A 17,079-nucleotide genomic window follows, 5' to 3' on the forward strand; every position below is an offset into this window, starting at 1 on the left:
TCTGTGCCTTTTTAGAATGCTTTTGCTAGACTGTATACAGGTATGTGTCTCCCATCACTGATTTGCAGAGAACATCCATTCAAGTCCTACACTTGAAGACTTTTCAGTGCAGATACGTTTTCTTCTATTATGTCTTTGATGATTATTTCTGATCCATTTGCTGTAGGTTCTTCAATAACGTCACTTATCTGTGAGTTGGCTCTCTGCCCTTTATGACTATCACTTTGTCTTTTAGTTTCTTGACTTTTTTTTTTTTTTGCACTTAAGAAGATCTTTTAACATCAGTCCTTTGTAGTGAACATTGTGGTTGACTTCCCAACACTCCAGACAATTAGATTAATTCAATCATGATCATTCTATTCTCGTTACCATTTAATGGTTTGGGGAAGGGCAAGTTTAAGCCAACTGGAGTCAGTAAAACACAGAGAAGGACTTCCTCAGGGTTTCTAGAGAAAAGCGGCTGAATCTGAACAGCAAGCTGGTTGGAACAGTTGTTGGAAGCCATTTAGAGACCAAGAAAAGGACCATTTTGAGGGCAAGGTTGACTTACTGAGCTTGGAAGGCATATGGTTCTTTGATGATGTCACTGACACTCAGAAATAACCAATCGAGAAGCCTGTGTTTCTTGTTATGAGAGATTCTAGCGGGGCTGGAACCAAGTCAGGCAGGGGCTGCCTGGCAGAGGCTGTGACTTTGAGAAGGAGCTGTCTGGGGATATTGGAGTCATGGAGAGGAACGTGTTGCTGTAGAAGCTACTCAGGATGGAGGAAGGGGACAAGAAACACCTTGGCTTTATTTCTCCCTCCACCTCCAATTTCCCACGGTGTCTCCCCTGGCTGAACCCAGCCAGAAACCAGCTATGGCTTAGGGCTATGTGTTAGCTTGAAGGGGCTAGCCACAATGCCCACACCCTGTCAGGATGCAGAGTAGAACAGAGACAGCAGGGACTGGATCTGGGGGCACACAGACAAATAGCACAGCACCCTCACTCACATCCTTGGTTTGATTCTTTATGAATCAGTTCTGCATTTTACTTCCTTTAATGTCATCTAAGAAAGCTGAGCACTGAAGAAATGATGCTTTTTAACTGTGGTGTTGGAGAAGACTCTCGAGAGTCCCTTGGACTGCAAGGAGATTAAACCAGTCAATCCCAAAGAAAATCAGTCCTGAATATTCATTGGAAGGAGTGATGCTGAAGCTGAAACTCCAATACTTTGGCCACCTGATGCAAAGAACTGACTCATTTGAAAAGACCCTGATGCTGGGAAAGATTGAAGGCAGGAGGAGAAGGGGATGACAGAGGATGAGATGGTTGGATGGCATCACCGACTTGATGGACATGAGTTTGAGCAACCTCCGGGAGTTGGTGTTGGACAGGGAAGCCTGGTGTGCTGCAGTCCATGGGGTCACAAAGAGTCGGACATGACTGAGTGATTGAACTGAACTGAATGTAATCTAATCTACCATTGTGTTGTTGCTTTCTTGGTATAAATTTATCTCCTCCATCTTCCTTTTCATGTCATTCTGTTGACTTCTCATCTTGTTTGGTTTTATGGATTTAAAGGCTGTATCATCTTGCATGCCATACAGGATGGCACACAGGCATACAATTTCTCAGATTTTCTTCTGGATCTTTTGATGAGAGGAACAGATTTCCTCTCTATTCTCAGGAAGCTATCTCATTCTTTTTTCCTGCTCCCCCATGAATCCATTTATTTTTCTCTATATTCATCTCTGGTTAGGGTTAGATCCAGACACGAAGTCTGTGGACACGAAGGGGAAGTCCATGGTCCTTTCCTCTGTTAGCCTTTGAGACGGTGGAGGGGCAAAGTGGAGGAAGGCTGGTAAGGGAGACGCCCAGCCCAGGTCCTAGTCTGTACACTCTCCTGGTCACCTGTGCTCCATCAGGAGGCCTCTTCCTCCCACCCTCCCCCCAGCAGAGTCAGCAGGTTGCTATGCAACCTGGGTTCCTCAGTTTCCACCTCTGCACTTTTTACTGCATCTCCCACAATGCACTGCACCACCACCGGCATCCACGGCTACTTGGCGGACTTAAACGTTTGCCTTAATGTGTACTTGATTGCCTGAGAACTTAGGGCCATGCAGCAGAGGTGCGCTGGCCCTTCCAGACTCAGACATGAGGTCTTCCTAATGGTGCACGGATTTGCTTTCTCCCCCTCTCCCCCTTCCTTCCATCCTTCCCTCCTTCCCTCCTCTCATGTATGTCTTCAGAGATACTTTAACATGAAGACAGGAGCAGATGCTCTTTGAACCTGGTAATCATATTACCATTATTGTCTCTAGTCCCTTTCCTACCCCAAATTTGTTTTTTCCCTAATCCATGATGGTCACAGGAGAAGGCAATGGCACCCCACTCCAGTATTCTTGCCTGGAAAATCCCATGGATGGAGGAACCTGGAGGGCTGCAGTCCATGGGGTCGCTGAGGGTCGGACACAACTGAGCGACTTCACTTTCACTTTTCACTTTCATGCATTGGAGAAGGAAATGGCAACCCACTCCAGTGTTCTTGCCTGGAGAATCCCAGGGATGGCAGAGCCTGGTGGGCTGCCGTCTATGGGGTCGCACAGAGTCGGACACGACTCAAGTGACTTAGCAGTAGCAGTACGATGGTCACAAGGCCGGGCTTAAATGGGCTTTAGAGAAGGAGAGAGACAGAATGAGCACAGGAGGCTGGGCTGCAATGGGAGAGCCAGGCAGGTGTGCAGTCTCCCAGCCTTGCACACCATGGTGGGCTCTTGATGAGCTGGTATTTCTGGCTTACGCGAACCACCAGTAACATGCATTTCCCCGGAGCACAACAGCCCCTGAACACCACCGGCCCCTTTTCCACGTTGGGAGGAAATGCCCCAGTAAAGAGAGTAGTTCACACTGGACCTCTGCACATGTAGCCTGTCTGTCTTTTGAGGTATTCTAGGCAGTTCCTACGTCTTCAGACCTTCCTCAGGCCAACCTGGACCCTCCAGCTACCCTCCCATCAGCCCTCTCACTTCTCAGCAAAAGAGTCAATGGCTCCCAGTGACTGCTTGCAACCTGGACCTCCCCACCTCCCCACCCCCATTCTCTGAAGAGCTACCCTCCTCCAGACCCCTCCTCCCGGGGTCACGGACTGTGACAAAGTCTTATTGCCTGTCTCTGGGAATTCATTTCCTGTCTCTCTCTGTTCCACCTCTCTGGGGCTCCAAGCCCTCCCCGCCCCCTGACCAGCCCCCACCCCCACCCCCGAATCCCCTCGTGTTTGCCAGGCAGCTGGCTGCCTTCATTATTTCTACGCCAACACGGTTTAAAAATCTCCGCTGCCTCCTTGCTGTCTGCCAAGACGTGGCGGCCGCATCACTCTGACAACGCTGATGTCATTAGGGTCCGCGCACGCTCTCTCCGGCTAATGAGGCGGCAGAAAGAAAATTAAGGGGGGAAAAAATCACACGGGCACATTGCTTTCTGTGTAGATGGAGAAATAAAACAAGAGCAAGGGATACGGAGGCGCGCTGTTGCTGAGAGCTCACCCCTTCTAACACGGTGGGGGGCAGAGTGTGTATACACGCTGTGTGAAGGCAGGGAGAGGAGCCCTGGGTTTTGACTACTGCTCCCCCCAGGCTCCCCTCATGGAAAACCCTGGGAAACTGGAGTGTGAAGTCCCCTTGCCGAATTCCATAATTAGGTAAAAAGGAAAATACAAAAACTTCAGGTCCATATTGGCAGCGTGGTCAGTGACCAGAAGGAGAGGCAAGACGTGAGATTTGCAGATGCTTCTAGAACCGTAGTCATTCTCGCCCTCCACCTCCATTTCCCCTTGTTCCAGCTGCCTACATCCCTCACCTGGTGTGCAAGACACTATGTGGTTTCCAGCAGCCCTCTAGGCCAGCATGTTCTCTACCCTTGAGCAGAGAAGTCACCCCCCCGCCCCCGACCCCCACCTCCGGTTCCCATTGGATTATGTCACTTCCCTGGTGGCTCAGATGGTAAAGAATCTGCCTGCAATGCAGGAGACTCGGTTTGATCCCTGGGTTGGGAAGATCCCCTGGAGAAGGGAATGGCAACCCACTCCGGTATTCTTGCCTAGAAAATTCCACCAACAGAGGAGCCTGGCTGGCTAGTCCATGGGATTGCCAAGACTCAGACACGACTGAGTGACAAACACTTTCACTTTCTTGATGGCTTAAGATGATGTAATAGACTCCCACTGTTCTTAAGACAAAGGCTGCAACCCTTAAGGAGGGCTCTGCCTGGTGCCCCAGCTCAGCTGCTCCCTTTTGCTGTTTCCTCTCCAGTTACTGTGTTACCCTCCCCTCCCCACCCCACATATGTTGGTGTGTTCCTCCTGCCGCAGGACCTTTGCACCTGCGGTTCCTTCTGCCTGGAATGGTTTCCCCTCCCCTCTCCACATAGCTGTGTCTTCAGCCTTCAGATCTGGGATTGCACTATAAGAGCTCGAAGGAGCCTTGGACCCCCGCCCAGCAGGGTTTGGTCCTCCCCACCCCCACCGGGTTTGGCACTTTCAAGGTTTGCAGGGCCTTCACCACAGCAACTTCATAGTGGTGTATGTGGTTGTCTGAGTTAAGGCCATCTCACCCAGGTGACTGGCAGCTCTATATGTCAATTAAACACTAACTCCAGCTTGGAGCACAGCTGCTCTAGAAATGCTTGTTGAACAAGGGCTTAAGGAATGCCTGTGGGGGAAGCTTTCATCACTGGTGTTGTCCAGGCATGTCTCCAACTCGGGGGCAGGTCTGGGTGCGTGTGCTCAGTCACTTTAGTCGTGTCTGATTCTTTGCAACCCTATGGACTGTAGCCCGCCAGGCTTTTCTGTCATGGGATTTTCCAGGCAAGGATATTGAAGCGCATTGCCATTTCCTCCTCCAGGGGATGTTCCGAACCCAGTCTCCGGCAGGGAGGCAGATTCTTTACTGCTGAGCCACCTGGGAAGCCTCATGTGCTGTGCTTAGTCGCTCAGTCATGTCCAGCTCTTTGTGACCCCACGGACTATAGCCTGCCAGGTTCCTCTGTCCTTGGGATTCTCCAGCAGGAATACCAGAGTGGGTTGCCATTCTCCCCTCCAGGGGATCTTCCCAACCCATGGGTGAAACACAGGTCTCCGGCATTGCAGGTGGATTCTTTACCATCTGAGCCTCCAGGGAAGCCCATGAGTATTGGAGTGGGTAGCCTATCCCTTCGCCAGGGCATCTTCCCAACCCAGGAATCGAACCTGGGTCTCCTGCATTGCAGGCGCATTCTTTACCAGCTGAGCTACCAGGGAAGCCTGGGAAGCCCTCTAAGCGGAAATTATTTATGACTGCCCAAGTCCACTACAGTACTCTTGCCTGGAGAATCCCATGGACGGAGGAGCCTGGAGGGCTGCAGTCCATGGGGTCGCTGAGGGTCGTACACGACTGAGCGACTTCCCTTTCACTTTTCACTTTCATGCACTGGAGAAGGAAATGGCAACCCACTCCAGTGTTCTTGCCTGGAGAATCCCAGGGACGGGAAAGCCTGGTGGGCTGCCGTCTATGGGGTCGCAAGAGTCGGACACGACTAAGTGACTTAGCAGCAAGTGAGGGGCAGAAGGCCAGCAGAAGGTGAGCAAAGTCCTTATTCTAGACCAAGCATCCAACCTGCAAAGTCAACTAGTCGCAACCAGTCCAGACCCACCCTCGCGTGCTCCTGCTCTCCTGCCGGCGGCTCTCCTCCAGGCGGGGACCCTTCGGTCCCAACAACTTTGAGAATTCAAACCTGGCTGCAGCCTAACACCGCGCCTGCACCTGCCCTTGTGCCCCGACCTGACTCTGGTGTTAACTAGCGGTCAGCCGGGCAGAAAGGCCTGGCATTGTCAACACGCCAGCGTCCCCAGCCGTGACACCGCTTTGATGTCGGCGGCCGCGCACTGCGCGCGGCTCCGACGGCTGCTCTGAGTCCGCCCGCCGCGGTGCTGGCGCCTTTGTCTGGGCGTGGGGGGGAACTGTGATTTATGTCATGAGCTCGCTGTGAAACCTTTTGCCTCAGTAATTCTGAGCTCCGTGGGTGTCTCTTTACATCTATTTACAGCGCGGCGGCTGCCCACGGCCGGCCTGCTCTGTGACATTCCCCGGTGCTTCTGTGTACGCCTCGCCATGGCGCTGAGTCCTGCCTGCCGAGCGTCTTTGTGGCTCGTTTCAGCGTGTTTGCTGCGCGCTCCACGGGGCTGCTGAGCGAGTCGGGGCTGCCCTTTGATGTCCCGCGGGGTGATTAGACCCCTTCCCCGGTGGAGCGCGCGCAGGGGGCCTGGGTGGAGGAAGATGCTCCTGCCCGATTTCCAGAGTGTTCGCTTTGGTTGAAGGGGGGTGTGTGTGGGGGGTGGGGGCGGCGAGGCCAGAGTCTCACATTGGCTGGAGGATGCCCAGGGCAGTGGACCCCCTTAGCACTCGTGCGGGGATACCCTCTGGAGGTGTGGGGATCTTCAGAATAAAGAGGTGGGATGTCCATTTCCATAGAGTCCATGCAGCCCCCGGGGCAGTGAAGTTGCGGGAATACTCTTCTCTCATTCAACAAACTCTGAGGGAAGGTCCGCAGGTGCCTGCACGGTGCTCTGTTCAGGGCAGGCCATACTGCTATTCTGTGAAAGCTGTCTGGAGATTAAGATTTCTCAAAGAAACTCCGATGCCTTCCACAGTGGTGAGGACTTGCTGGGAGATGCATCATCATTTCCAGGAGCCAAGCACTGCTCCTGGCCCCTGGGTCTGCACTGCAGCTAGCTGGTCCCAGATGCAAACCTCATCCAGCCTGCACCCCACTGACCCAGCTCCATTCCTGAGTGGCTGACAAAGGATTCCCCAAGGGGATCCCAGGCCAGGGCCCCTGGAGGCCCGGAGGGTCTTGCCCTGCATCTCTGGATCAAGTCAGGGCGATTCTTCCAGCCCTGGAGACAGAGTTCACGGGCTGCCAGTCCTGTCCCCAGAATGTTGCCTGGGCGGCTGCCCCTCAGACAAGGACACCTGGATGGAGATCAGTTTGCCCCAGGCAGTTTTCACTGTGGCTCATCAAGGAAAGTCTTTCTTGTTTTGTTTCTTATTCGTTCTTTTTTTTTTTTAATAATTTATTTTTGACTGTGCTGGGTCTTCATGCGGCGTGGGCTTTTCACTAGTTGTGGTCAGCGGGAGTTACTCTCCAGTTGCAGGGCGTGGGATTCTCATCGCAGTGGCCTCCCTTGTCGCGGAGCACAGGGACTAGGGCACACGGGCTTCAGCAGTTGCAGCACGTGGGCTCAGCAGTTGCGGCTCCTGGGCTCCAGAGCACAGGTGCAGTTAGTTGCAGCACACAGGCTGAGTTGCTCCTCGGCATGTGGGATCTTCCTGGATCAGGGATCGAACCCATTCCTCCTGTACTGGCATGTGGATTCTTTACCACTGAGCTACCAGGGAAGCCCTCTTATTCATTCTTTATGCAGTTTCACAACAAAAGGGCTGAAGGATGCATCTTGGTTCATGGTGTGAACTGGAGGGGTGGGAGGTTTCCATTTGTTTCCATTTTATCAGTTGATGGACTAAGCCTGCTAATATTGGGAAATGTTGAAATGTAAATTATGAATATATTGCAAAAATCTGTAATATAAGTGTTACAAACTATAAAAAGGCTGGCATTTCTTCCCTTTCAAGAGCCCAGGAAATTGAAATCTCTGCATTAGTAGAGTGCCTCAAGAAAATTACTTGAAGACAGTGCAAGAGTTGGCATAAGAAATTGTCATACTGTTTGTCAAATAAGGAAACGCCCAGGAACTTGTCTGGGTGGATTTTCCATGTCTCACCTATTGTTTGAGAGACAAGAAACGTATTCTGTATGCACCCACAAAGCAAAGTTGGCATCTGAGAACTGTGTGAATCTATTTCAGATCATCTAGAATATTGTCCTTTTTGGATAACAGCTTTTAAGCTATTTGTTTAAGACCAATCAGGCCAAAGTATGTCTCTCGCATATGACTGGCAAGTCTGGGATAAATATTAAATTAAGCACACCCAATTTTACATCTAATGGAATGACTTGCCTTCAGTGAAGTCTTTAGGGAGGACAACCTCTTAACCAGTATTTTGAGAACTTTTCTTTTGGAAACATTTTGTATCTGATTATTTTCTGATGATAAAGCTTTTTTTTTTCCTTCAAAATTTATTTTAGATTTTATTTTTTATTTTTGCTGTGCCTGCCAGCACGCAGGATCTTAGTTCTCCCACCGGAGATCAAACCCCTGCCCCGTACAGTGGAGGCATGGAGTTTTAACGACAGGACTATCAGGGAAGTCCATTTGATAAGAAATCTTTATTCTTCATCTCTCATTTCAGTGTAGATCTGACACGTGGAAAAACGACAAGCTGCTCAGAGTCAAGTCTGCAAAGTAGAGTCGAGGTCCCCACACAACCTTGACCCTGGACAGGGCACTTCACCTGACAGACACCCAGCTGGGGAATGTTAGGAGTCTGAAGTATTTCACAGGAGTGTGGCGAGGTAATCCTATTAATCAGGTGGATGACCACATAGGGTATTTAATTTCAAGTCAGATACCAGATGTGAGAAGAGGCTGATTTCCATTGTTCACCAATTACACCCAAAGATACCTTGGCCAAAATATTTTGAGCCATCGCAGCATCATAGAACTAAGTCCCTGGGACCTCCAGGTGACAGCTTTGCAAGGTCACACTCGGGTATGCTTGTCAACACCCCAACCTTTTAATCTCCTAGGAACTCTAGAAAAGGCTTCCCAGCCCTCGCTCCTCAACGTGTGGTCCCAAGACTTCACTGAGAGCTTGCTAGAAACCCAGACTCTGCCACCCGTTTCCTGCGGATTCAGAATCTGCATCCTCACCTGTCTCCAGGGGGTTCCCCGGTCCCTGAAAGTCTGACAAGCGTGGCATGGCACCGGGCTGCAAGCCGGGTCCCTGCGCTGCGAGTCGTCGCGGCCTGTCCCGGGCCCCCTCTTACCTTGGGGAAGGCGTCGGGCCACACGGTGGGGGAGCCGTGGTTGAGCAGCTCCTGCACCGTGAGCTGCGGCTCGCCCTCAGGCGCGCAGGCCGCCGTCTGCAGCACGCGGGCCAGCGGCGATGCACCCCCATAGTCGAGCGCGCGCGCGTCGGCGCCGTGCAGCAGCAGCAGGCGCGCCAGGCCGGGGCGCGCGTGGCCGCAGGCCTTGTGCAGCGGGCTGCGCTCGTCCTCGTCGCGTGTGTCCGCCGCCGCGCCGTGCCTCAGCAGCAGCGTGCACAGGCGAAGGCAGCGCGCGTGCTCATCGGGCCGCAGGGCTGCACCACACGCCGCGCTCAGGGCCGTCTCGCCGTGGCCGTTCCTCGCGTCCACGCGCGCCCCGCGGTTCAGGTAGAGGCGCGCGTGCTCGTCCAGGCCGCGCTGCGCCGCCACGTGCAGGGGCGTGTCCCGGCTGGTGCCGCCCTCGAGTTGCACCGAGGCGCCGTGCTCCAGCAGCGCCTGCGCGCACCTGCGGGAGGTCAAGGTCGGTCACCGGGATGGGGCTGCAAGCCGGCATGCGCACCCTGTTGCCCCAGCCCCACAGGCCCTGCCTGCTGGTTCTGGGCCTTTGGACCCATCGCCCTTCTCCCCTGGGGAGTTGGTCCTCAAATGGCAAGGGCGGGAATCCAGATCTCCTGCGCCCAGGTTATACAGGAGTTCACACTGGGACTCAAAAGAAATGCGGTGACGGCAAAGCCGGGGTTGGGGGGAAGGCTACAAGGCTCACCAGTTACTAAATGGTGGAAACAGCTAGGAACTTTTTCCTCCACGTGCGTTAAAACTTTGTAACTTGTGACTACTGAGAGAGGTGGGTTTGATCTGTGTCAGGAAGATACCCTGGAGAAGGGCATGGTAACCTACTTCAGTATTTTTGCCGGAGAATTCTCATGGACAGAGGAGGCTGGAGAGCTACAGTCTGTGGGGTCTCAAAGAGTCGGACATGACTGCCCGGCTAAGCACAGCACACACCTTCCAAAGTAGCACCGTGTGCGTGTGTGTTAAGCTGCTTCAGTTGTGTCCCATTCTTTGCGACCCCATGGACTATAGCCTGCCAGACTCCTCTGTCCATGGGATTCTCCAGGCAACAATACTGGAGTGGGTTGTCATTCACTGCTCCAGGGGATCTTCCCGACCCAGGGATCCAACCTGGGTCTCCTGTATTGCAGGCAGATTCTTTTGCCATCTGAGTCGCCATGGAAAAGGTAATATAGTTCAAATGCTGGAAACATGAATAACCTGGGAGCTTTGTCACCCAGGAGGCAGTTGAGGACCTGGGAGTCACGGTTGTAAGGAAGCCCCCTTAAACTGTTGGGCTGTTTATCAGCCGACATGTTCCTCTGCTTGTGGTGATGGTGTGAGGCAAGGCTTGCCCAGTTCCCAGGGAGGACATCTATCAGTCCCTCAGGACACGGCAGCGGATTGGCACTGGGGTGTCCTCAGACAGGACTGGAAGCGTGGGCAAAACATGCAACCATGCCTAACTGTAGGACCATCACTGTTTCAACTGAACTCTCCCTGAACGGACTGTGGATTTTGGCAGTAGCTAAGTCCCACTGTGCTGTCCGGCTCCCAGGGGAAGCCAGACTCCCCCAGAGGTGGGTGTCTCCTGCTGCCGCCAGGTCCCTCACATCGGTGCCAAGACTGCTGTCCCAGGAGGGCCGTGTTCTTAGAGCTTCTTATACACCTGGGAGGGCTTTGAGAATCTCAACCTAAGCCCGGGTGGCAGCTGCTGGCAGGCCCACTGGACCGGGGCCCTGGACTCTGGTGGGGAACTAACCCAGGCTGGCCCCGCCTGAAAGCAGGCCAGTCTCACAGACCCTCCTGAGCCCTCCTCCATTCTGCTGGCCCTTGGCGTTCGTGGGCACTGGCAGGCCACCAGCATCACTTCAGCCCCTACTCCTGGGTCGCCTCCTGGGACGTTTCTGCCCTGGCATTTGCTCCACCTTTGGAGTCTGATGGGCCCGCATGCTGGCTGCAGAGGGTAAGACCCTGGTCCCTGTAGCTCACCCTCCTGTGGTGCCCTCCTCATCTCTGCTCTGTTGAGACTTGGCCCATTGGCCCCTGGCCGTCTCAGCCCTTCCTAGCTTCGCTCCTTCTCTGGGCAGCTCTCTTACTCTCGCTCTTCTCGGCATCCTCGGTTCCCTTGAGTGGAGGGGACGTGGCCGTCCCCTACACCAGCTGGCCACACATGGGCAGCCATTCACCATCCGTCCTCTCTTCCCCACTTGGCCCCTGGAGGAAACCCCAGTCGTGGAGATTGGCCCCTGCGCCCCGCTGTTCCTCAGCACCCTTTGGTCCACAATTCCTGGGACTGAAGGCCGGCTCCTCATTCCTTGCCCATTAGTGACTGTTCCATACGTTGATCACCATCCCCAAGAAATCCTGTTTCTTTTTTAAAAAAAGATTATTTAGGTGGTGGCACATCTTAGTTGTGACACGAGGGATCTTCAGTCTTCATTATGGCATGCAGGATCTTTAGTTTCGAGCACAGGAACTCTTAGTTGCTGCATGTGGGATCTAGTTCCCTGACTAGGGATTGAACCCGGGCCCCCTGCATGGGGAGCCTGAAGTCCTAGTCACTGGATCCCCAGGGAAGTCCGAAGAGGCCTTGTTTCTATTCTCGTCCTTCTCAGCAGCCTGCCCCTACTTTACTCAGTGAGTGCAAATTCTCCCGGCAACAGCTGTCCTTCCTGCCTTGTGCCGGTGCGGCGGCCGTGACACCTGGCAGAGTCTGTTTCTACATGACGGTCCCCTGCTACTTCCATGCGTCTAAGGAAGGGACTCGCTCTCCATCCTGTTGCCCGGTGGAGTCCTTTCCTGCTTCCTTCCGGGTCTTGCTCTGTGCGTTACTCGCCCGTTGTTTTTTCCCAGTTCCTCTAGGTCCATCTCCACCTCTTTCAATTGGTCACTCAGCCCTGTCGATTCCATCTCAATAATCACTTGAACTGCTTCCTCCCTCCAGCCCTGTTGTCACCGTCCTTGTGGAAGCCCCAAATCCTTTCTTGCCCGAAGTGAACAATCTGCTCATTTTTCTCCTGTACCAATCTTAACAAGCTCCATACTACCCAGAAAAAGCCTTTCCAGTGTGAGTCATAAGACATGTGCTGGCTGAAAACCCAGAGGATCTTCCCGCTTGCTGGAGAAATCCCGGGCTCCTTCCTCTGGGACAGCTCATGAACCGGCTTCTGTGGCCTCACCGGTTTCATTGCCCGATGCTTGGATCCATCCTGTGCTTGGATCCTGCCTGACCAGGTGTGGTTCTTGGGATGCATCCTGTCTTTCCTTTCTCTTCCTCTCGGCCACGCCTCTGTGTTGTCATGTTCCTCGTACCTAAGTTGCCGTCCACCGGTACAGCCTTTGTCACACCAGTGTTTCAAGTGTTCTCTGGCACGTCTGACTTCTCTCCTAGATGGTTGGCTCTTTGGGTATAGAAATGGACGTGTATTTATTTCTGCTTCTCGGCACCTAGGGCAGGGCCGGCCCACTACTGGTATTCTCTAAAAGCATGTTGAACAAATGCATTTCCTTAATCAATGTCTTTCAGCTTTTCTTTGCGTGGCCGCTGTTTTTCCTGTTATTTACCTGACTGGGACTCTGCACCGGATCCTTTGAGGGTTTCCAGGCTGGAAGCCGCTGGCGTTAAATCTGTTTACATTTCTATCCAGGGACCCGCAATATTTTAAACCCTCTCTCCATATTTCTCTATCCTCCATGTCAGCAGTATCTTGAGAAGTGGTCTGTCTTGGGTGAAAGATCTTTACAAACAAGTACGATTTGATGTGAAACGTCCTTTGGGACAATAAGCAGCTAAGAGAGGATGCAAATTTGACAATCAGAGTGCTTCAGTTTGCTTCCTCCGTGCCTCTCTGGGAGGAATTTTGAACAGTGCAGCAGGAGGTTAGAAATCAAAGGTTCTGTCTCATTTTGCCACTGAGCCTGTGTGTGCTCACAAACAATTACCAAACATTTTCTCCTGCTCTTTTTTTTTTTTTTTAAAGCAGCCCAGCCTCTCTGAAGAAGTCCACCGGGAAATACAAGTGGGTCTCTTTTCCATGTCCGCAGCCTAACAGGCTGATGGCCAGGTTGCTCTTTGCAACAAAGATACCTTTCAGAAGAATGAGGACACTGGCCCAGCCTCTGGAGGACCGAGGATACCCTTTTCATTTTTAATGAAGAGCTTCTAATTGGCTAAACCTTGGCACTTCCTTAGAGCAGGTCATGATGTAAGTTGCAGACCACAGGCACGAGAAAAAAACAATACAACGGATTGACTGGGGCACCTCTTGGCTGGCACACACTGGACAGTCATTAAAAATGAAGGCACAGGAGCCTGTTTAATGACATCGAAAGCTGTCTGCAGTGGTCATGTGTAAAGACCAGGTTTGAAACAGCATCGAACGCTCCTATTAAAAAAAAAAGAGTAAATATGTATATGCATGGGAAGAAAGCCTGGAAACATACAAACCAACGTGTTCACCTCTGGATGGTGGGGTGAAGGGTGCTTTTATTTCCTTTCTGCCTGCCGGTATTTTCAAATTCACTTTCCAAAGTGACTCAGAGTTGCAGTTTGACAGTGGAACAACAGCAGAGGTTATTAATAACAGAACCATCCCCTGCCGGCCACAGCAGCAGCTCATGGATTCTAAGAATGTCAGCTCAGCGTTCCAGGTTTCCAGAATGCGCTCAGATTTTCCATTGATCTGTCCAGGTGTAAGCAGAGGTCTTGGGAAGGCTGTAGGGCAGCACCTCTGAGAAGGTGAGAGGAGAGGAGAGGGTGGGGGTGGGTGGAGGGTCCTTAGTGACAGGCAGAGCAGTGTGACAGTCTTGGGGACCTGCGAGACTGACCTTGTGTTTGTCAGTGTCTCCAGTCAAGGAAGAAATGGCCCGGCAGGAAAGCGTCCCCCACACCTCTGCAGGACTGTGTGGGGAGCTCTGCTTTGGCTGAGCTCTTTCCTGCCAAGCGAGGTTTTCTCGAGCAGATGTCCTGCCGTCCTGGGAGACACAGTACGGAAGGCCTGGCATGGGCTTCCCTGGTGGCAGACCGTGTAGAACCATCACTGTCAGGAACCGAGGGTACGTTCTCATCTGACCATGTCAAAACCACTTGTCTCTATCTTACGAGATGAAGGAGACACTGTGTTGTCTGTACAGCCTCTGATACGAAGCACCTTGGGCAAACACTGCCCCTACCCCCCACCATCCCTCCTCTCCCTCTTTGATAATGATCATGGTGACAAGCTGTTATGGAGCCTAAGGTTGACAGGACACAGAAAAAGTGGCTTGAGCCAAAAGGCAGGAGTTAATAGAGATGAACCCATCAAGGGCGGTTGAATTAATGTCATTTTGACTTATTTGTAAAGAGAGAAGTAGGACTCCCAGCCCTCGTCTGGCACACAGCTCCCAGCTACCTCCAGCATCCTTCCAAAGCACAGCTTTCCTGCTCACCTGGCAGATGCAGATGGTGCTGAGCGCCTCAGCCCGGCCTCCTCAGTGCTCACCTCTTCCTTACCCGCTCACACCACCTGCCAAACTGCCCTGCACCCCATGAGACAGAGCCTGTTCAGGCTTTCCTTCTCCAGCTTCCCTCCTCCCCACCCCTCCAGTGGCACAAAACCCTCAAAAGTAGTATTTCATAGCCTCTGGTTCTGAGCTGGGACGTCAGTGCATTCCCCAGCACGTGGTCTTTTATTTTTAGAAGAATGTTATTTTTAGGCTTTGCGACAAGTCTGCACTGTAGGTGGAATTTGTAGGTGGGGAAACTGAGGCTCAGAAGAAGACCAGTGACTCAGATAGGGCCATCCAGCCAGGGGGTGGCAGAGCAGAGGCTGGTCTGCTGTGTCTGGCTTAGTCCTCTGTCATCCCGCCCTGCTGCTCCTCCCACAGGTACTGTTTGCTAAGCACCTTCTGTGGGCCAGGCAAGGCACTAGGCATCTCCCAGAATGCCATCTCTAAACCTTTCATTCATTGGTCCCTCCAGTAAGTCGAGAGCATCCTCCATGCTCTGTACCCCAGGTCAAGGCAGGGGGCAGGGTCTCCTCTCTGAGCACTCCATGGGGCTCAGCACATGCCTTCAGACGGGACACTGAAGGTGCAGAAGGCGGGGGACATCGTCTGGCTGGGGGACCTCATGCTAGCAGGCAAGGAACAGGAGCCTGCTTCTCGCCCAGTCCTCTGGGCAAGTCTGCACCAGAGATTTCATTCTCTCTGGTTTTCCGTGAGGATGCAGTTTTTGAGGCTTGAAGCAATGATCTCAAGGGTAGAGACCTGGGAGAGGATGGTGACCCCATAGTCAAGTCAGAACCTCCTGACTGAGATGTGAACCCAGCTATTGCTGGAGAAGAGAATGACTCGACAATCGTCAGAGGATGATGGTACCCAAAGAGCAATGCAACAATAAGGACAAAGAACAATCAAAAACTGGGTGAAATCCACAAAAGTCAGTTACTTGTTTTTGGAGGGAAAACAGACCTTCCTTTCAAGCCCTCTGTCAGGTGGGTTCAGCATCTATCTCCGGAGCAACAGCTTCACTTGCTGGAAATCCTTGGACCTTCCAGCTGCCCTTCACTGTCCTCCTGTGCTTGCTGCCTGAACGCCTCATGGCCAGTGTGTTCGCTGAGAGTAATGGGTGTCATGAACCAGTCTTGTCGAATCATCATTAAGCTACTGTTCCTCCTTGGAGTTGACGTGGAGGCAGATGGGCTGGAGACACGTCCCTGGGGCAGGGTGGCTGGGTCCAAGTCTGGGTCCGTCCATGGGGCCAGGCAGTGTGGCTGGATGCTGAGCAAGGCAGGTCTGCAGGGCGGTGTGGTGGGGGTGGTTGGTGCACAGGGGACGTGGGGGAGAGACTTGGGAGGACAACACAGCCTTGCTTTCTAATGAAGCCATCGCAAGGAGACTGCCTCTGTGCATTGACTCCCTGGCTGGTTCCAGGTGAAGGATGGGGAAGCTGCTGCCCTGACTTTGATGGAGGAGCTGCTCCCACTTGGTTTGTCTGGACCTTCTGCCTCTTCTCTCCTCTGGGGCCCTGCTGCCTGCCCCTTTCTGCTCTGTATTTTCTTCTCCCTCCCTTTCTCCCAGGATGCTCAGCTGTGAGACTATCAAGCATAGATGTTCACAATTGAAATAGCTGATACGAATGGACAAATCCTGAAGGGTAGCAGGGAGATGGAGAGGGAAACTGCCCAGCCATGTCTATTCTTATGGTTTCCCTTGGAGCAATGGCTGCCATTTAATTTGCTTCTGAAGTGTTCGATGGTTGTGGCTGCTAATAATATTTTAGGCAAATTCTCCATGTCTCCCCCCTGCCACGCCCACCCACCACAAACTGCAAGTGAAATTCTGCATTTGGGTGGACTGAGGAATGACTGAAGGAACTAACTTTGATAATTCAGTTCCACTGTTTGCCCTGCTTTCCATTGAAGGAGTATCTGACTTTCTGGAAGATTCACTAGTATCCCCTCCTCAACAAGAAATGGGCAACCTTCCTCTCCTGCCCTGGCCCCAGCATTGGATGAAGGGGGAAACCCAGAGGCATCAGAGTGAGGGGAGGAGAAGGAGGAGAGAAGTGAAATAAAAACTCTACTCTCTTTTTCACATAAGTGGCCACAGTATTGGAGCTTCAGCTTCATCAGTCCTTCCAATGAATATTCAGGGTTGGTTTCCTTTAGGATTGACTGGTTTGATCTCCTTGAAGCCCAAGGGACTCTCAAGAGTATTCTCCAGTGAGCCAACTCATTGGAAAAGACCCCGATGTTGGGAGACATTGAAGGCCAAAGGAGAAGGGGGCAGCCGAGGATGAGATGGTTGGATGGCGTCACTGACTCAGTGGACATGAGTTTGAACAAACTCCGGGAGATAGTGAAGGACAGGGAAGGCTGGAATGCTGCAGTTCATGGGACCACAAAGAATCGGCACAACTTAGCGACTGAACAACAACTCTCTTTTTAGGTAGTGATGTGAACCCCAGCTACCTCTGGAGAAGAGAATGACTAAACAGTCACCAAAAAGATGGGGGTGAGGTGAGGGAACTTTGATTTGTATGAGATAAAAGGTTTTTTTTTTTTTCTGATTTATTTTAATTG

General features: G+C 52.4%; 1 protein-coding gene across 2 annotated transcripts in view; it reads right to left on the reverse strand.

Annotated features, from left to right (window-relative positions):
- ASB18 (ankyrin repeat and SOCS box containing 18) overlaps positions 1 to 17,079 on the reverse strand; it is a 72,049-nt gene that overhangs the window by 14,885 nt on the left and 40,085 nt on the right. For both annotated transcript variants that reach the window (XM_061412711.1, XM_061412710.1), the window contains one exon: positions 8,963 to 9,467. In XM_061412711.1, coding sequence (XP_061268695.1) covers positions 8,963 to 9,467 — 505 coding nt within the window. The remainder of the gene's footprint in view (positions 1 to 8,962; positions 9,468 to 17,079) is intronic.

This window comes from Bos javanicus, chromosome 3 (genome assembly GCF_032452875.1).
Source record: "Bos javanicus breed banteng chromosome 3, ARS-OSU_banteng_1.0, whole genome shotgun sequence".
Classification (NCBI taxonomy): Eukaryota; Metazoa; Chordata; class Mammalia; order Artiodactyla; family Bovidae; genus Bos; species Bos javanicus.